Raw genomic sequence first — 21,979 nt, 5'->3', positions numbered from 1 at the left:
GTTGTTTCGTTCTCTATTTATGTGGGTTTTTTATTGTTTATGTATGCTTGTGTTTATAGTTTGATGTCTATGTACGTTATCACTTTAATATTGTACAACGTCAAGTCGAAGACTTTAGAAGCTGATATCACTTGTGACAAGTTCTTTTCTTGAATAAAGGCAATAAACACGTTCGACCAAGCACCGTGTTTATTTATTTATTTAATTATTCTTTTCCACGAGATGAAATATAAACGTTATTTATCAAGAAACAGTTAATATTCAATTTGATACATTTTTTCACGCCTTTCATTTATATATTTAAATTGTACCCTGAGTGTAATTTTATATTTAGATATAATGTTAAGAATGCCGTAAAAAATTGAATATGCGTGCTTCATTACAGGCATGGCTTTACTCCACCTGATATACTTATATGTTCGTATCAAATAATTTAGTATAAAGTATTCAACACGTGAAACATGTTCTATATTGACCAGGAGCAATACAATACAGTAAAGCGAGAGCTTCGTGCCATAAGGCACTCTGGGAGATTTTCTGTTTTTAGTTGTAAATGTTGATCGGTCAAAATAAATTAAAATGTCGTAACTTATTACATGTACTTTCACAGAGTAGAAATATCCTTTCTTTTTGATAGTAAAACAACATATTTCACCGCGAAAATGTAATAAATCATTATATTCATTACAAATGTATAACTCATATATCTCTACAATAAATAAACCTTAATTCACGTCCCCCCTCCCAAAAAAAAGACGAAAAGACTGAAAATTAACAGTAATTAAGGTTTGTTAATTATTGTATTTCAGTCGGGGCGCAAACACGAAAAGATGGGAATCAATATTTGTTAATTCTCGTATTTTCGGGGAGGAAACACGTAAACAGTAATTAACGTTAAGTAATTCTGGTATTTTCGGGACAAAAAGGCGATGTTATTTAACCAGAAAAAAAAAGAAAATTAATGTCACTGATTACCAGGCATTTGTTTAATCTTTTCGCTTATGATTAGTCGTCAAATTAGCCAATTTGTATTACATGAATTATAACTCCTATTATAACACATAAATGATAACTCGTATTATATAACTTTTATGATAACCCCTGTTATATTACAACATGACAACTACTCCTGGCTCTGAGGGGGTACCCGTGTACAGCTCGCTGTTAGAGCAAAACTTGCTATTTTAAGGTAGCATATGATGAGACTCTTCAAAAAAGTTCAGTTAACATTCCTGTATCTGGTACGTTTTTTCTGTACAGCTCGATATGTGTTTTTGGTTTGGTGCCCTTGGACGAAAAATGGCAAATATTAAGTTTTATTCAAATAACATGCAAAGATAAAGTCTTAGATCCAATAGTACTTTTAACTTGCATGTTTAGACGTAGCTGATACATTTCTATCATGGTTTAATGTAATGCACTACGTTTTGCCAATTTTCGCCGAAAAATCATTTTCAGTTTGAAGGGCATTGAAAGTATGCAGACTCCCCCAAGGTCTACTTTTTATGATGTGATGACCAAAGTTGGTCAAAAACATCCTTAGGGGGTCCTGATTAAAGGGAACTCTCCAGATTTGGTCTCCTTTGTAGGGTTTGTTGACACATGGGGTCAATATAAACAAGGGTTACCCCTACTCCCCAAAAAACGGATTTTACCAAACCTGAAGAACTTCTACAGACATCAAGATCTTGTAATACAATACTAAGCATCTGCAAGCCTATGAATGGTATAAACCTAGGCCCATCCATCAGAGGATGATCAAGTTCATTGAAGGAAAAGGAAATCCTCTCGCAGCTGGTTCGTCCACGAAATTGTCCAACTTCGTAACGAAAGAGATGCCAGATGACGTGAGAAGTCACATGCTGAATGCTACCTCAAAAGGGAAAGAGAAATACCTGATGTTTAGAAAGGAGAGATTTCTGGACAAGACAAGTAGGATCAGTGACTGCATTCATCGCACCAGTTTGAAGACAATGAAGTCTATCCGCAACAAGCCACAGAAGACAACAGAATGTGAAGGAGCTGAATATAGCAGAAAGGAACATTGAAATTGCTCGGGAACGTGGTCTCACTACTGATGATCTCTTACAGTATGATGATGCGCCATCCCTAGTGTTATTTGATGATAAAGGATTGATGACAAAGCCAGCCAAGAGTCAACTGGTGAAGGAATTAGAGGTGTACCTGAAACAAGAAGATTACAGCTACGCTTCAACAAGCGAACATGGCGAACATTCGAAAGATCAATGCTTCAAAACTGTCAGCATTCAGCGACCTCCTGGAGAGTTTCACATCATTCACGGACGCTCATCGTAAGAATGGTCGATGTGACTTTGTCTTTAATGTGTATTCTGAAGCTGCATCTGTGAAAGATAGTGAGAGGCAGACAAGATCTGAAACCAAGCCAATAGAGTTGAGTTCCATTGAGCCGTCGACACAGCTTCCCAAGAATATAGACAGTTTCTGGGGTTCGAACACGAACAAAGCTCACCCTTGAGAAGTTGATCCACACCCATATCCGGTCCCACTGTTCTACCCCCTTGCAGCAGTATCCAGTGGTACTCAGCCAGGTCAGCAGTGATGGACAGTGTTACAGGGTCTACCGAGGCAAGGAGAACACTTTGCCAGAGCTCCAGTCTACTTTTGAGGAAGCAGATCTCCGAATCATTCTACATGTGATGCACTCACTTGAGAATGGGCACAGCATTTGTGTTGTGATGTCCGGGGATACGGATGTAATTGTTGCCCTTCTTTAACACATGCAAGTCTTCTTTCGAAAGGGTCTGAAAGAGTTGTGGGTTCGTGCTGGTGTCGGAGATTCAACTCGCTTTATACCCATACTCTGCATGATCGCCTGGAATCGGACCTCTGTTCAGTACTACCGGCTGTACACAGCTTGACTGGATGTAATATAACAAGTGAAGTAGGAACCAAGAAGGCTTCATTGAAGGCTGAACCTGAGAAATATCTGAAGCAGTTTGGGAAAACTAGGAATCTTCCTCCAACAACTGTGAAGGATGTAGAAAGGTACTTGGTCAAGGTGATGAACAAGGGACGTGAAGCAACAATTTTCAATGAATTGCGGGCGGAAGTCTACCACCACAACATGGGTAGTTCCCATCACAATCTTCCGCCCACAACCCAAGGACTAGAACCGCATATCAAGAGAAGCTTCTACAATTCGTACATAATCATGAATGCCATAGAGATTCACAGCGGAGAAGTGTCGTTGAAGCCAGAGGAATTTGCCTACAAGAATGACGAGCAACAATTGATCCCCGAAACATCATTGAAAACCCTGGAGGCTCACTGGACAGTTGTGTGCTCATGTGCCAAATGTGCGAGGTTTTCATGCCCCTGTAGGACTTTGAAACCAAAATGCGTGAATTTCTGCAAATGCAGGAAAGACTCCAAAAATGAGAGCAAGAATCCCTTCCAGAAGTAGATTAGAATCAAAGTAACGGTAGATTAGAATCAAAGGAAATTTTGATGAGAACTGCCCTTGGTGTGATGGAAAACCCAGCTCTCATACATGTTTCTGTGAAATTCTTTATTGTCAGTAGGCCTCTCACTCTTTCATGACACCTAAGCTGGGTTGATATCAGAGTGTTCTGCTCCTTTTCATTATTTGTACGGTAATAAGCCTCCTGTGAGGCTGGATCGTCTTGTTTTTGACATTTTAGGTCTTTTGCGATTATGCAAATGAGATTGATGTCTGATTGGATTGATACTAATGCCAATGAATCTATTAGTGTCCAAAACATATGCCTAGACCCCCCAAAAAACTCCTCTCTCAATTATCTTGAGAGGTAGAGCCATTTGTGTGAATTCGGTAAAATCCGGTTTTGGGGGTAGAGGTAACCCTTGTTTACATTGACCCTCTGTATCACCAAACCCTGCAAAGGAGACCAAATCTGAAGAGTTCCTTTTAATCAGGACCCCCTAAGGATAATTTTGACCAATTTTGGTCATCATAACATAAATAGTAAACCTTGGGGGAGTCTGCAAACTTTCAGTGCTATTCAAACTGAAAATCATTTTTCGGCAAATATCGGCAAAAAAAAAATGACATTTCACCACGAGAAACATATTTTATTGCATTCAAACTTGTCAAGAATGTGTAAAATATATCTAGAAATGCTAATTAAAGGTACCTTTGGGATCTAAGGCTTCCTGGTTGTTTGTATTTCAAGACAAGTCAGTATTTCCAGTTTTTGCCCAAGGGCATCCAGCCCGAATCACATATCGAGTTGTACAGAAAAAAACGTACCAGATTCAGGAATGTTAACTGAACTTTTTTGAAGAGTCTCATCATATGCTACCAGAAAATGGCAAGTTTTGGTGTAACAGAGAGATATCCATGGGAACCCCCAGAGCCTATAAGTAAACATGAAAACTCCTGGTAACACAAGGATGAAATATACATGAAGTATGATAACTCATTGTTACCATTATGGTGAATTAGGTAACACATGTACGCGAATTCATCAACTTGTGTTTTTACGTATTATATAGAATCTAGTGATTTATTACAGAGACATATATAACATATATAGGTCTCCGTTTATTATAAGCGGTTTATAATTTCATTGGCACAGTATTATTTTGGGGCATTGAAAAATCACGTGCACGGTACGGCGCCAATGTAATATATTTCTAAATATTCACTATCAACGCTACGGCGATATGAAAAGAAAATGACTAGGTTTTCGTCACTTATGGTATATGTTATCGAATCTTGTGACTGAGTAGTTTCGCAATGTCATATACCTGTGTTTGATGTCGTCAATGTATTGCATAAGTCCAATATTTTGCGTCATGAAAAACTACAAATAAAAAAGAAGTCTGAAGGGCTGAAAATACCAATAAAAAGCAATGTAAATCTATTAAAACAGACTTATAGGTAAAAGTGACACGAAACACGAATTTCGGTCAACTTTTTATTTTGTAAGCAAGTGCGTGAACTGATTTAGAAGTGCAGGGCTGGGTTACTTATTTCGTAACATCCGGGATCTTCATCGTTTCTGCCCATGCGCAATAGAAATGGGTCCTATGGAATATCAACATTGACGAAAGGACTGCGAACGAAAATTTAATATCTTGTATGGCAGGTCACACGCAAATTCTAGGCTTACCCGAATTGTCGGTAAGGATGCTACTAACTGACGCATTTATCGATTCACCTGTCACTATGATAATCTCCTTTTATTTCTTATTTCACCTAAATTCTCATTTGACATATTTCAGTCGGATCAACCGGGGACAACTCGGGTTTTGCGGATCAAAGTCATCAACGGAACAAATTTGGCTAAAAAAGATATATTTGGTGCAAGGTAAGATGATCAGTTAGACATTAAAGCCACGTTTAGTTATGCATGCTTACAAACAGGTGGCAGCATGCTGGGTAATATGTGTAAATTTAAGTGTCCAAATTAGGTTGCCCTACATACATTTGGCAGGGCTAGTGTCATGTGAGTAACTTACTATTATTTAGCCGTCTAAATTTGGTGACATGTTTACACGTCGTTAAAGAAGTACTTCTATAGCCGTCTGGTATTCTGTCGGATTTCCTCCTCCAAAAGGAATGTTCCTGTAGGGGAGGAAGGAGCCTTCCTAAAGAGAGAGAGAGAGAAACTAAAGGTTAAATAGGTTTAGTCCAGCTACTAGTTAAAAACAAGTTGATAAACAGAGGAAAAGCTAATATGAATACAATTAAGTATAACAGCAGTTATTTGTTATGAACCAATCGAGTCCAAAGGACAGTATGAGATTGATGCAACTTATTATTGATGTCGGTCACCACTGGCAGAGGGGGAAGCACCAAGCACATGCCCCCACTAAAATTGGCCAAGTGACCATTTTTTGTAAGAAAAATAAACTGAAAATTCATCATCACACATGTTGATAGGTCTAGTACACCTTAATCACATACGAACTGGGGATATTAAATGTTTGTATTCATAGGAATTTGGGCTATGCCCCGAATCTGACCTGATATCAGTGATTTCATTTGCAAATTTGTTTACTTCTACTACATAAGCTCTTTAGTTCTCGCTCTCTTAAACCTTTGCAACCAGTCTCAAAACTTGACATGGATAAAAAAAAAATCATCAACAAAAACGTAACCTATGAAATTTTGTTTTATGATTTGTCAAAATTCAAGATACATATGTTTTCTTTTGTCAACATTTATCTCTGGTACCCAAAACTGAAAAACCAAACACTAGGAAATGGACACATAAAAGTTTCTGAGAAGTGTTCCTCCCTTTCTTTCAAGATATATCAGTAAAAAGCCTTTTCATTCAAAATCCAAGAAGCAATTTTTATCTTATCAAGGTCGCAGATTAAAGTTGCATTTACCCAGCTACGCACAGAGGAAAATCTATGTATGATGAGAATGATCTCTAGAACTCTTTGCAAGAAATAGCAATAGGAGATTTTGAAGGATATTATTTTGGAGGATATCATAGTCAGACGAGGTGCCTTCAGGCACGTAGTTGCCTGTGCAAAAATATTTTTCAGTTCTAAAAATTTGCACCTCCTCTAACTTCAAATCCTGGACGCACCCCTCAACACCTGCATACTATATGTAGCCTAGTTAGAAATAATTGGCTTAAATATTATGAAATGATTCGGTGTTCAACCAATTTGTTTGATGCAATTAACATTTCAAAAACATTTCATAATCTTTTTCAGTGACCCTTATGTGAAAATCAGCTTGTACCGAGGTGATAGGGAAGCTGGTGTTATTGACAGTGTTTGTACCGCTGTCATCAAGAAGGTAAATACTGGAATTATCAGCGATACACATGCCTATAACATCAAATTTTTTTTTTTAACATATTTTTGGCGTCGGAACATTGTTTATCTTGACTGTTGTTTATAAAGATGTTCACGCTCGGTTAAAGCCGCGTGGGTCACATGACAAAGTCATTTACATCCGCCGCAAAGAAAAAATCAATTACGAGGTAAACAAACCCACATGTCTTATGTATGACACTTGCTTTTGCGCCTTTCTTCTAATTCTTGTTTGCAGTAAATGATTCTATAGTGTTATAACATATGATTTTAAACAATCAATCTTGGTCATTCGTTTTGTTTTGGCTTTGTTGTGCCAGAATTATCTATGTCAGTCGAGGGCGCTAAACTAGTGAGGCCCCAAAGGGGGTAAATACAATCGGGGAAAAAAAAGTCATTGTGCAGGAATGTACAGGAATGGGTACTTTGTCTGTACACATTAATTTATATTGCACTGATTATTATGAAGGCTATGCTTATCATCATGGTTGTTATTCTTACAGTAACACCAGAACTGTCATATTTTTACACTTAGAACGAATACCCCCCATTGGACCACATCTTGCAGTCAACAACAAACACACGTCAATAGTAAATTCAAGCGAATATCACAACTATTTTCATTCAACATTTATCTGACAACACTTTTAGTAGTGTTGTTCATAACATTTTTGCGCGTGAAACACTGGATGCTGGATTATAATAAATTACAGGCAGATACGTTATAATTATAAGGCTAACGTTAAGCTAACCAGTCAAGCAGCAGCTTTGCAAAATCCGAATCCGCATTCAGTCCAAGATTCTCCTTCATCTTTAGTCATCTATCTATCTCCTGTCTAATATAAATTCTTGTCTGTCCTCTTTTCTGGTCTGACTCCTTCCTATTACGCTTTCTGGCACTTCTGTAAGGTAACTTTAAGGTCCGTGTCACCTTTTTGTATTTGCGTCTGCCATATTGCTTCTTTCTAGGCATATAAGCATGGGCAGCATCAGGGTTACGAGTGTTAATGTATGAATTAGATCAGGACCGCAATGTTTACATTCTTTATTTTTCAGATATCAATAAAAAATGGTTGCTGTGACATTTAATTTTAGTAATTAACAGAAAGTCTTAGTTTTGTAACATGCTATTGGAAAATATAACATTTTACATCTTTTTCTAATAGCGTTTTTTAATATTATAGTTGCTTTAATAGGTTATGTCATTTCAATAAACTCATTCATTCACAATATCATACCATTTAATTAAATTTTTTTTGTGTGCAAGTGTAACAGAACAGGAAAAAAATATGATATCTAACAGGATTAAATTCCTAGTCTCTGGCATGATAATCTATGGATGTACAAACTTAACAATTAACACTATGTAACAAGCCACACATTAAAGTGCAAATTATACAAAGTGGACACCCAATTACCGGTAATAGAAGAAAAATCATAAGGAACACACAAGATCAATTCTAGTGTCATTGTTTGATTAAAAACATAACTTTGACATGGTCAAGTGGTTAAACACTTCAATGGTTTAATTTTATTTACTTTTCAGACATTGAACCCAAAATGGAATGAAGAATTTCAGTTCAGAGTAAGTACAAGTAAAACATGTTGATTAACATAGATTAGATAAAACTGTTTTTGTGTAGCTTATATTACATGTAAGCAGCTACCAGCTCTGGTTGAAAGCTGTACCAAAATATTTGCCAATGGATGCACAATGATGGAAAGTGAATGATTATTTTTGACATGTTATTTCAAGACTGACCTATATGTTCAATACATAAGTTAGATTGTTTGATTGATTTGGTCAGTGATAATTGATGTATCACAAGAAGAGTGTCTGTTACATGTACCAGGGTTTCCAAAAATTTAAAATACAGAGGGTCCTTAAACGCCTCCATATTGTAGGAGAACAGAGGGTCCTCAAACACCCTCATAGTTCAGAAATATCAAAGTCCTTAAACACCTCAATATTGTAGCAGAATAGAGGGTCCTGAAACACCTCTATATTATAGGAGAACAGAGGGTCCTTAAAGACCTTCATGTTGTAGGAGAACAGAGGGTCCTAAAACAGCTTCATATTTCAGAAATATCGAAAGTCCTTAAACACCTCAATATGGAAGGACAACAGAGGGTCCTTAAACAGCTTCATATTGTAGAACAGGGTCCTTAAACACCTTCATATTGTAGAACATAGGGTCCTTAAACACCTCCATATTGTAGAACAGATGGTCCTTAAACACCCTCATATTGTAGGAGAACAGAGGGTCCTTAAACACCTTCATGTTGTAGGAGAACAGAGGGTCCTTAAGCACCTCCATATTGTAGAACAGAGGGTCCTTAAACACCTCCATATTGTAGGAGAACAGAGGGTCCTTAAACAGCTTCATATTGTAGGAGAACAGAGGGTCCTTAAACACCTTCATGCTGTAGGAGAACAGAGGGTTCTTAAACACCTTCATATTGTAGAACAGAGGGTTCTTAAACAGCTTCATATTGTAGGAGAACAGAGGGTCCTTAAACACCTTCATATTGTAATGTAGGAGAACAGAGGGTCCTTAAACACCTTCATATTCTATTGTAGAAGAACAGAGGGTCCTTAACACCTTCATTTTGGAGAACAGAGGGTCCTTAAACACCTTCATTTTGTAGAATAGAGGGTCCTTAAACACCTTCATATTGTAGGATTTTTTAATCAAGAAGATTCAGTCAAGGATTGTATTTTTTTTTGCATGGATGAATTACCAGGAAAGTGAACCTTGTGTAAATGCAGTGACTGTAAAGCAGTACATGTATCATTAGCATGAGTTTACTTTCCTTCATCATTCCATGCAACCATTTCAAAAAATCCTGCAACTCCATTGTACTTCAGTTGACCCTGCAGCACAATGTAGTGGCACTTTGTAATACTGTAGCAGGTGTTGTATATGTGGGTAAACATATACGGAAAAGCTGCAAGCATGCTTCATTTGTTGCCAGGCAACAATAATCATAAATTCAAAATTCAATTGATTATCACAATATAGGTATGCTGAAATCAGACATTTTGAAAATTCACTTTCATCTTCAATGAATATGAAATTTGATTTTTATAATGAACAACTTTCACAAGTGTTCTTTATTTAGTATGGGTTGTATTGCACAGCAGTAACAGCACTATGATTTTGTAAGTTGGACACTCAAGGGAGTTTCATTACATTGTCAGATTTTGAAAACGCATTGATAAAGTGGAATTTGACTTTCATATACTAATACAAGATAATGAAAATGCTGTCATGAATGGTTACAGGTTTAGTGTCCTTGACGTTTGTATTGATTGACTCAAAGTGTGTATTGATTGACTCAAAGTGTGTATTGATTGACTCAAAGTGTGTATTGATTGACTCAAAGTGTGTATTGATTGACTCAAAGTGTGTATTGATGGACTCAAAGTGTGTATTGATGGGCTCAAAGTGTGTATTGATTGACTCAAAGTGTAGTGATGGGCTCAAAGTTTGTATTGATTGACTCAAAGTTTGTATTGATTGACTCAAAGTTTGTATTGATTGACTCAAAGTTTGTATTGGTCGACTCAAAGTGTAGTGATGGGCTCAAAGTTTGTATTGATGGGCTCAAAGTTTGTATTGATTGACTCAAAGTTTGTATTGATTGACTCAAAGTGTGTATTGGTTGACTCAAAGTTTGTATTGATTGACTCAAAGTGTGTATTGATTGGCTCAAAGTGTGTATTGTTTGACTCAAAGTGTGTATTGATTGACTCAAAGTGTGTATTGATTGACTCAGAGTGCAAATGCAGCTGAAGCAGTCATGGCAAAAGTTTTAAGATCAGGCTGCATGTTGAAAGGCATGCATTGTGGTAGGATCATTCAGCCCAGACGATCTTCACTCATGACTGGCATTTGAGTTGTCAAATAACAACATATTTTAGTTTGGAAAAGATGTGGCATTTGAATTACCAAATAACAACATATTTTAGTTTGGAAAAGATGTGGCATTTGAATTACCAAATAACAACATATTTTAGTTTGGAAAAGATGTGGCATTTGAATTGTAAAAGAACAACATATTTTAGTTTGGAAAAGATGTGGCATTTGAATTGTCAAATAACAACATATTTTAGTTGGGAAAAGATGTCATATTTATTTGACCACTTGCACACACTGTTTGGTACTGTAATAATGAAATCTTGACTGTTGGATTATTTCATAATGAGTCTGGTATAAGCTTTGAACAAACTATTACAGGTATGTAGAATCATTGTTGATGTGATGGTGCTTTTTTTAGAAATGTCAGCGTTTTATCAGATCATCATCATCATCTGTTTTTAAACTGACTGCTCCACACTGGTATTTTTCATTAGCATATAAGTCTTACTCTTATATAGATAAGTTATATAGATACAGACAATATTTTAAATCCTTCTGTTTTTATGCTTTCTCTTTTATGGAAGGTTATATTTATATGGAAGGCATTATGATGTTACCCAGATCTGTTACTCCTATTGTATCCTGTTCCAAAGCAACAAATCAGTGTCTTATCTTGAAAACCTCTCTACAAATTTTAAAACTTTGTTCATATTTACTCCATATTTTCATAACATTACACCCTATTATGTCAAGGTGGTCATTGGCGAAGGTTAAAGGGTTAAAGGTCAAAGCTGACATATTGCGCATTGGAGGGGAATTAATGTCGTAGTTATTTTGCAGCTACATTACTTCAACATATCTAAGGTGTTTTGTATGTAGGTAAAGCTCTTTTCTGTTCAAAATCCTCATCCCATGTGTTATGTGATAATGAAATATTTATGTTATATTTCAGGTAAACCCAAGAGACAATGTGTTATTGTTTGAAGTGTTTGACTCCAATAGAGTGGTGAGTATCAGATAATACAAGTGAGTCTTAGATAACCAGGAGGTCCAGATTGAGGAATTTCTGATACCGTAAATATTCGCGTATAGTGCACACTTTTTTAAGCTGAAACTGTTGTGTCAAAAAGAGGATGCGCACTATACGCAGGTACATGCCATTCCTGGGGTTATCATTCCCGAGTTCTGCATCCGCCATATTGGATTACCTCCCTTCACATAGTTATATGTAAAAGTCGTCGGTCTTATATGATAGTTTGGAGATAAAAACAACAATAAAATCACCAAAAATAAATTTCGAATGTTTTAATCATCTGCCATTCACGCTAGCATTACGGTGAATCTAATTTTTTTTTCGTTTCCCGTCGGTCTTACTATTGGTCGGGGCTATATTAGTGTCTGAATTTCTGCCTCATTTTGATGATGTATCTGTGGAATTCAATGAATCCGGAAGTTTTTAGGCAATTGTCGTTCTGTTCATAAATCAGATAGCCCATCCCACCGATGCCCAAAGTTGGTGACCCCATGACCTCTCTTAATCTGCATGGCCCGATGCCGGGATATCGGTGATCGCATACAAAGTTATACAGCTCTCTCTCTCCATCTCTGGGTGTTTCGCTGTCGCACCTATGTCAGCCCTTCTGGTCAGTGGTTGGGACTTTAGACGGTCTTTTCTTTCTTCCATGCCTTGATATTTCACTCTGGAATGTCGAAGTGGCGACCGGCGGCACGAAACTACAGTCTCTCGGCGTAGTCAAATGGCGTTCGTAGTTTCCCCATGTCGAAGTTGGTGTAAACAATCTATTATTTAATACCTTCGGATACCGCGGTGGGTACAGATACCATGAAAGATCATGCCTATACTGAACAAACCACCTGCTTTTATGGGGACAAGGTAGGATTGAAAATGTTCAGACAGTTAAAACAACATCGTTTTCTGACCAATATTACGCGTTCAGCCCAAGCCGGGTGTCATCAGTCTCCTCGTACTCAACGTGTTAACTGTAATTAACCGTTAATTATACAATCAGCCAAGCCTTTCATGCTTGTTAGGTCACCTGGGTAAATTTGTTTACTGAAGGTAATTACATGTGTTAGGGTCCCGCCCATTGTGGTTTCCTAATTATCAATGGATCAGTCCACATCAAATGTTTCGTCGCAGTGACCAGTCAATTAATTTTTCTGTAGATTTTTTTTTTTTTAATCTGATCTCCAAAAAGTACCTGCGCACTATACATGAGTGCGCACTATACGCGAATATTTACGGTATTTCATATATAACAGACATAGTGGGATTAGAATGGAACAATAAAGTCTAAAAATTTTCATCATAATTTCAATATTAATAAACAGTAAGATATTAAGAGTTTAATTTTGTAAAGTACATATTTTATCTCAGACCCGAGATGACTTTTTGGGATTGGTGGAGATCCCCCTGGCACACACCAGTATTGCCTGTGAAAGACCGGGTCGTGATTTAGCAGCCAAAGACTACATCCTCAGACCACGCAGGTAGGTGGACTTAATTAATTGTTAACTGCAGAGCAGCTATTTATAAACCGAACCACAGCTACAACTAACTTTAGATGTTCAGTATATTAAGGTATTTTATGGGCATCTGAGAAAGAGTTGGTAGTTGTCAATATCATATAAAATAACTCTATGATAATGCTTATACCAGATATCATTCAAGAATTGTCTTAACCATAGATATTGATATAAAAAGAAAAAGGATCTTTGGTCTGGAAATGAGTTTGCACAGTGCTTTCTTTGAAAGTGAAATGTAGATCACTGATGGAAGACAAAAGGCAGGTTCACCTGGTAGTTTATCTGATGGATAGATTATTTTGTCTTTTGAGAGATTGATAGATTATTTTGTCTTTGAGAGATTGATAGATTATTTTGTCTTTGACAGATTGGTAGATTATTTTGTCTTTGACAGATTGGTAGATTATTTTGTCTTTTGAGAGATTGATAGATTATTTTGTCTTTGAGAGATTGATAGATTATTTTGTCTTTGACAGATTGATAGATCATTTTGTCTTTGAGAGATTGATAGATTATTTTGTCTTTGACAGATTGATAGATCATTTTGTCTTTGACAGATTGATAGATTATTTTGTCTTTGAGAGATTGATAGATTATTTTGTCTTTGACAGATTGATAGATTATTTTGTCTTTGAGAGATTGATAGATTATTTTGTCTTTGAGAGATTGATAGATTATTTTGTCTTTGAGAGATTGATAGATTATTTTGTCTTTGAGAGATTGATAGATTATTTTGTCTTTTGTCTTTGACAGATTGATAGATTATTTTGTCTTTGAGAGATTGATAGATTATTTTGTCTTTGACAGATTGATAGATCATTTTGTCTTTGACAGATTGATAGATCATTTTGTCTTTGACAGATTGATAGATCATTTTGTCTTTGACAGATTGATAGATCATTTTGTCTTTGAGAGATTGATAGATTATTTTGTCTTTGAGAGATTGATAGATCATTTTGTCTTTGACAGATTGATAGATTATTTTGTCTTTGACAGATTGATAGATTATTTTGTCTTTGACAGATTGGTAGATTATTTTGTCTTTGAGAGATTGATAGATTATTTTGTCTTTTGTCTTTGACAGATTGATAGATTATTTTGTCTTTGAGAGATTGATGGATTATTTTGTCTTTGAGTGATTGCTATAACACAATAGTTTTTTCCCAACCTTCATTTGTTTTGCATTTGAGCAAAAATTTGATATTTTATTTCATTTAGGTTTAATTTAATAGTGTTTGTTTTCAATGAATATGTTTTTCTGATATCCTTGTAGAAGCAATATGTCTTTTTACTGAAAAATTATAGAACTTTTTTTAGTTTCTTAACCTTCTTTAAAAAATGCTTGAATAAATTACATGTTTCTTTGACAAACACAGTCACACTCTGTAATGTCTTAGATTCCACTCTTTTAATGACTTTTTGCTCTAGAATCCTGCACTGATAAAAAATCAGATAAATTTTAAACTTCAGAAAGTTTTGAAGTGAAAGTTATATTTCCAGTAATTAGATGTATTAGATACTGAGTGAATATATATAAAAATCCATTCTATTACTGTCAGATGATTTTTATAAGTTAAGAAGTTAATATTTTTTGCTATAAACAGAAGATGGAATCGATTGTAAGTAGTTAAGATGGCCTCTGATTTTATTCATTTATTTTTGTGGATGACCACTTTTTCTTTCTCTGACCACCAGGAATGGCCGCACTGGACAGCATGTCTGTGCTGTATACTAACTGACTGACCAGTTATATACAAATCTTCTGTTTTCAATATCAGCCACCCAGTATCATTTTAACATAGTTTACAAATGTACTGTCCTTAGAATTGCAATGCTTCATTGCTGGAAATATAATTGTGGAGCACAATCCAGTACACTGTTTACATTGTAATAGTTCCTGAACAGAAACACCTAGGTACACATAGTGCATTCAACTGTTATCATTTCATGCTGCTTCCCCTTTACTGTTGACATTTGTGAGGTTTGGCTTTTTTTTTTTTTAAGTAAAACTGATGATTTTTGCAGTTTTATAGGTTTACTTCAGTTATCTTCCTTTGTAGTCTGTTGTAGAGACTTTGTTTAATAGTCTACTGAGCTCGTCTGGCTTGATGGACAAAAGATGTAATTTCACCATCTTCTTTTTGCAGTTTTAACAGTACCTATATTCAAATTTCAAAATTCTAATGAGCAAAATAAACCAATTTGAACTTGGCATACATATTAGTGAAAAGTTTGAAACACTTTGAACTCTTATTTCTGACAGGAAAAAAAGATTTTTGAAGTTAGATGTTACCTGTCATGAAAATATCCCCTATAATGATGTAACATAGTCTGAATATATACCTTCACATTTCTGGACAATCTGCATGTGCAAGAGGTCAAATTTCTACCTATACTATATAAAACATTCTGAAATTTGAATTTCAACAATACTTTATTTAAAAATCCATTTCTTAGAAGACATTCAATTCATTATTTCTGGCATGGATCAATTACATTCTATATCTACATAACTATATTTTCTGTACAAAAGTCACTCCCTAGTTATAACCACAGACAAAACTCCCATTACTTTCATTAATTACTCCATACTATTAACAAGTAATGACTATACTAGGAATCTTTTACATTAACCTTTCATGTAAAATACTATTGTTACCGATGAAATAATAAGTTTTGCAATAAACGTTAATGTATTTCTAATAAGAAAATCTCTTGTCTGAAGGACTGATACCTTTCTAAAACACCCATATATTTTGCTGTTTGTACGTGAATTGGATAAATGTTTATTGTTTATTTATAAACCCCAACATATTCCTTGTTTTAGTATTAAAGTTCTGATTTCTCAAAAATGATGGTTTAAGTTTTACTTAAGAATAGTCTTCCTGTTTTTCTCATTTCATTATATGAAAAACAACTCCATATTTCTTTTTCTTAGATTTGATATAAAAAAAAAAAAACATTCTGGAATTATACAAGTGTTTGAAACAAAGAGTTCACTTAAATACACTTACCAGAACCTTTATTTACATCAGCCAGACAAATGTGCTTCTAAAATATTATTTGTTGATGTTGTAACTCAGGAAAGTGTTTGATATCTTTGCTAGGATTTATCATATAATATTGGTACATGAAGACAACAACAAGGACCAATATTCTCTTTATTGATAGGATATTATACCTGGTATATATAGTTTGATATTCCTGTTTATTTCCAACTAGACATTTACCAACAGTTAGAGGTGGTAACCAATAAAAACACCACCCCTTTCCTGGTCTTTACAACAGTTGTCTCATTGCAACCAAAGAGAGAGACTGAAGTTTTACTTTGTGCATCATATTAAAGGAAAATTAGCTCAATTTCTCTTAAAGTATCAAGTGTTTATAATATATAGTTACTGTAGATTTTTTGGTGTACAACCAAAATTGGGTCAAAAATTCAAAATGTTTGTCTAATTTTCAGGTGAAAACGAAGTCTCAGTTGAATAGGAGAATAAGTAATTTGTTGACTGTCAATTTACCAGTCAGTAAACAGTGTTCTGGTCTCATATGTGCTTTTGGCACTTTTTGGACTTAGTCATGTTGGCGACAATCAGACATCATTGAAGAATTAAAAAAAAAGAAAAAGATGCATCAGAAATCAGAAACCAAAATGACACCATCTAGAACATTGAAAGGTTCTGTACTCAATTACGATAAAGATAATAGGATGAAAATGCACCTTTAAAAACTTATGTTTAAAAAAGACTCTAAATCAAGGATATGCAACCATATGTCATGAACTAATTTGGAAGGAACGTGTTTTGCAGTACATCACAATAGTTAACATGTTATCACGTACCTACCTGATTTTCGACACAACATTTTCATGAAACAGATGAGGATATTAAATTGGAACAAATCACAAATATTCATTACATGAAACAATAGAGCACAGGAGACTTCATTAGGACTATATGCATTAACATTCACAAAGTCCTTTTTATAATTGAATTAAAGATAGAAATTTTGTTACCTGATGGTAGACAGAGGTACAAGCATTATTACCTGGTGGTAGACAGAGGTACAAGTATTGTAACCTGGTGGTAGACAGAGATACAAGTATTGTTACCTGGTGGTAGACAGAGGTACAAGTATTGTTACCTGGTGGTAGACAGAGGTACAAGTATTGTTACCTGGTGGTAGACAGAGATACAAGTATTGTTACCTGATGGTAGACAGAGGTACAAGTATTGTAACCTGATGGTAGACAGAGGTACAAGTATTGTTACCTGATGGTAGACAGAGGTACAAGTATTGTTACCTGATGGTAGACAGAGGTACAAATATTGTTACCTGGTGGTAGACAGAGGTTCAAGTAACAGAGGTACAAGTATTGTTACCTGGTGGTAGACAGAGGTACAAATATTGTTACCTGATGGTAGACGGGGGTACAATTATTGTTACCTGATGGTAGACAGAGGTACAATTATTGTAACCTGGTGGTAGACAGAGATACAAGTATTGTTACCTGATGGTAGACAGAGATACAAGTATTGTTACCTGATGGTAGACAGAGATACAAGTATTGTTACCTGATGGTAGACAGAGGTACAAGTATTGTAACCTGATGGTAGACAGAGATACAAGTATTGTTACCTGATGGTAGACAGAGATACAAGTATTGTTACCTGATGGTAGACAGAGATACAAGTATTGTTACCTGATGGTAGACAGAGATACAAGTATTGTTACCTGATGGTAGACAGAGATACAAGTATTGTTACCTGATGGTAGACAGAGATACAAGTATTGTTACCTGATGGTAGACAGAGATACAAGTATTGTTACCTGTAGAATTATCTTAGGTTAAATGTTTTATTTCTTTTATTTCAGAATAAAAAATCCTTTATGTGTAATCACAATGAAATTACAGTTGTGTAAAGCATTCAGATTTACAGCCGTCATAAATCCTACAATAGGAACTATTGTAGGTCTGTACATAAATCATGCAACAACACAAATATATTGAAATTGATTTTTCCTTTAGAAGTTCTAATTAATTTGAAATACATTGATGTGATAAGTAACATACACAAATTTCCATGTTGCAGTGTAAAATCAAGGGTCAAGGGCCACCTATGGCTGTATCTGGCTTTGTTACCATTGTCGGACACAGAGGAAGAGGAAGGTGAAGATACAGCAGCTGGACAACCACAACAAGAGGTGAGTCAGGTACATTTAATTGTTTTATTTATATGTATATATTTACTTTCTTGGTAATGGGAAAATGGTCATCCTTACAAGGTGTTTAACCCATAGTTTAGGATGAACTATAGCAGTCAGGCCCCAGTTGCTCCAAGCCTGGTTATGCTCATAAAGTTGTTATGGAAAATTTAAAAACAAAATTGGGAATGTTTCATGCAATTTCACAGCTGTAGATTTTTGAAACAGGTCAGATTGATGCATTTCAAATATCTATTTGGCTTTGAAAGTTTTTGTATTTTCATTTGCAGCTAGTTGATTTTTCCTCATAAAATTGTAAACTCTTAATGTAGTTTTGAGTAAATGTAAACAGACTTCTTATTGTGGTTTCCTTCCACCTTGGAGATTGGCCAAGTTGTTTTATTTCGGTTAGTTAGTAAATCATGTATCTGAAACACAGAAATATGTTTTGTTCTCATGAAAACCTCATCATTAATATTGACTTAAAAAATACATCTGCAGAGTTACTTCCCTTACATTTAAAAAAATGTTAGTTTCACAAATGTTCCCTGAAATGGTCAATTCATAATCGTAAAATTTTCCATACAAAAGCATTACAGAACTAAAGAACAATGTTCTTGTCAGTTTTTCTTGAACTCCATCAAAGCTTTTTAATGGACAAACGTCACGTAAATAAGATGTATGAAAATTTATACTACACGTCCTTCCACAGATTTTTGAGTTGTTCCAGTATCTTTATTATAGTAGTAAAAAGTATCCAAATATTTCTTCTAAGTATCGCATTAAACTTAAAATATATTATTGAATATGAAGAAGTTTAAGTATATTTTATATAGCTCATATAAAGATTGCTACAAGTATGCTTATAATATTTGAAAATATTTGCAGTCAGGATGGGAGTTTTTAGACATGAACAATAGTTTAAATGAGGCTGGTGCCTCTGGCCCCACCCAGGAGGCTACAAATGCTGAGCCCCTACCACCAGGCTGGGAGATGCGAACCCATCCGGAAACCCATAGGAAATACTACATCAATCATACCACACGTACCACACAATGGGATCCTCCTACTGGGTAAGTATACATAAGTATTACATGTTTTCTTCAACTAATATACAGATGTGGTAATGTTCAACACACCAAATACTTTGTGTGCTTGTCGTGCATACATCATGTGCACACACACGCACACACACTCTACAGACCTAGCACCCACACGAGCGATAGGACCGCACATTTTGTGGGATTTGGTGAAAATGGTTGGCTGACATTACTGATTGAAAATTTAAATGGAAATTTTCTGTAGCTATAACTAAACAGCAATCACAGGCATATTTAATTTCATCAGTGATTACAAAAGTAAATATTAACACTGGACCCTACATTAATTAGTCTTTCTATTGTATAGTTTCAGAAAGTGACAAGTAGTGTTTGTGTCTAGAGCAACAAAAATGACCTGTATACAGGTATATATGTGACATGTCCAGATAGGTACTGTCTAGGTCTCCTGTGTAACAAACACAGCACTGAAGATTTACCTGAGAATATATCTTTTGTTTACAAATTAATGGCAAAATGAGTGTAATACAGAAATATTCAAAATAAACAAACCCTATCCCACACTTATCTATAAGTAATTTTTCAACCACAATAGTATCACACATCTGTTCCATAGCTTATTTTGCCCAGTTTACTTATCGTGTATACATCTTGCTCACATCTGTAACACTGTGCAATCCCACAACTGTAGAAACATACTTTGAGTAGCAAGGATGCTTTTTTCTTACCAGGTTAAAATATGGCTGAACCTGAAAGAAGATAGCAGCTTCAGGTCTGGACCAAGACTTACCTATTGAAAATTTGATATGTATGAACTTAACTGGACTTGATAAAGATTTGTTTTGTTACAGGGTATTAGGAAGCAGTGACCTCCCTGCAGGCTGGCAGGAACGAATGGACTCCAATGGGAGGACATACTATGTCAACACACAGACCAGATCCACACAGTGGGAAAGACCTTTAGGGTATGAACTAGAAACCACATGTCATATCAGTTTATGTCAAGTTTCTGTTATCACATTTTCTTGAAACGCCACTATCTCTCACTATATATTCTCAGTAAATTTGTATCTGACATTGTCAGTTACTTTCATGTGAGCAATGCTTAACATTGCTTCTTTTCAGTGACAATAAAAAAATACAGGTAGATCGCATGTTAATAAGAGCTTTGGATTCATGCCTTGATGACCATTAGTCACACATGAACATGTTAGTGTAATAAGGCTTAATTCCTTTTTGCCTACTATCTAGATAATGCAGGCAGATGATTATGTAATTGTATTCATCTTTGATCTAGTCGAAATTTCACTTGGAATGTTTTCTTCTGTTTTGTAGTTTTTCAGAATCGACCACTTTCTAGATTAAGTTTATGTGAAGACATTCTAATCCTGATTAGTTCTCTTTGAAATTTACTGTTATCTATTCCTCTCATAGGAATGAATGGATGTTGTCTAAATTTGGTCTGAAACATTCTTGGGTGTAGGAGATTCAGTTCTGTATAAAGATTGGATTCCATCCCCATAGGATGGGAGGGATGGGGTCCAATTGCAAGTTTTTAAAAATCCATCTTCTGTTCAAGGATGTTTTCCAAGTTTGATCTGAAGCACTTTTTATGTACAGTATAGTGAATCTGACTTCTGTTTGACCACAAGGGTGGGACCCAATTTGAGCACTTTATGGAATGATCAAATTTTAGAGGCATAATTCATTTATGCTTATTAAAATTGTTTTATCACAGTTTGACACTTGTCATGAAAATGAAAAATCCTTGTCTCATAGGTCTTGTTTTCTTGTCAGGGTTCAGTTGGTATAGGTCTAGTACTAATATGTACTATTGTTTAATGAACTCGTGTTATTACACATATTATCTCATATATTACAGAAGTAATTCCACAGAAGAAGAAACAGCTGGGGAGGATCTACGTCAGCAACAAAGAAATGTGGCAGCCCAAATGTATCGGGCTCGACGACACATCAGTGTGGAAGACACTATTAGTATGCAAGGAGACACGGATAGTCCAACACCAACTCCACGCCCTGCATCTACTGGTCAAACAGAGGTAAGTCTGCACACTCCAGTGGATGGTAGACTGGGGACATTGATGGGCTTACACATATTGCTTAGATTCTGTCTGTGAACATTATTTATTTCTTTTCACAGCAATAGAGTCTTTCTTTTTGTAATATGCAGTCAAACTTGGTTAATTTGAAGTCATTGGAATTGTGATGTGAAAAACCCTAAGAGGTATCAGAGAATTTATGTTAAAGAAGTTTGAACGTTTTAGCTTAATGAAATTTAAATATATGTTACACTAAATAAGTAATAACATTTACATGCAAGTGTTAGCTCAGGCCTTACAGTAATCAGATGGATGTTTCAGATCGGAAATGGAAGTAAATACATGTACAACAAAAATCACTGCATTGGAGTGTCAAGGTAGTTAGAAGATATTGATGAGCACCACAGCTCACACAAAAGCAATAAACATCATCAGTAAATCCTACTTA

General features: G+C 35.4%; 1 protein-coding gene across 4 annotated transcripts in view; it reads left to right on the top strand.

Annotated features, from left to right (window-relative positions):
- The first annotated feature begins 5,059 nt into the window (after nucleotides 1-5,059).
- The window catches only part of LOC132554056 (E3 ubiquitin-protein ligase NEDD4-like), a 43,894-nt gene continuing 26,974 nt past the window's right edge, over nucleotides 5,060-21,979 (top strand). The window contains exons 1-11 of one of the 4 annotated variants that reach the window (XM_060218363.1): nucleotides 5,060-5,146; nucleotides 5,248-5,333; nucleotides 6,697-6,781; nucleotides 8,345-8,383; nucleotides 11,614-11,667; nucleotides 13,060-13,172; nucleotides 14,813-14,827; nucleotides 18,302-18,413; nucleotides 19,302-19,486; nucleotides 20,323-20,436; nucleotides 21,354-21,531. In XM_060218363.1, the coding sequence (XP_060074346.1) occupies nucleotides 5,105-5,146; nucleotides 5,248-5,333; nucleotides 6,697-6,781; nucleotides 8,345-8,383; nucleotides 11,614-11,667; nucleotides 13,060-13,172; nucleotides 14,813-14,827; nucleotides 18,302-18,413; nucleotides 19,302-19,486; nucleotides 20,323-20,436; nucleotides 21,354-21,531 (1,023 nt within the window). In that variant the 5' untranslated portion in view covers nucleotides 5,060-5,104. Of the gene's footprint in view, nucleotides 5,147-5,247; nucleotides 5,334-6,696; nucleotides 6,782-8,344; nucleotides 8,384-11,613; nucleotides 11,668-13,059; nucleotides 13,173-14,812; nucleotides 14,828-18,301; nucleotides 18,423-19,301; nucleotides 19,487-20,322; nucleotides 20,437-21,353; nucleotides 21,532-21,979 lie in introns of all 4 variants that reach the window. The other 3 variants (XM_060218355.1, XM_060218377.1, XM_060218369.1) reach the window with 3 other exon arrangements.

Source organism: Ylistrum balloti, unplaced genomic scaffold, assembly GCF_031769215.1.
Source record: "Ylistrum balloti isolate Yb309-2 unplaced genomic scaffold, AGI_CSIRO_Ybal_v1 Utg369640, whole genome shotgun sequence".
Taxonomy (NCBI): domain Eukaryota; kingdom Metazoa; phylum Mollusca; class Bivalvia; order Pectinida; family Pectinidae; genus Ylistrum; species Ylistrum balloti.
Note: the sequence above shows the minus strand (reverse complement) of the source record. Positions and strands in the feature narration are given on the sequence as shown.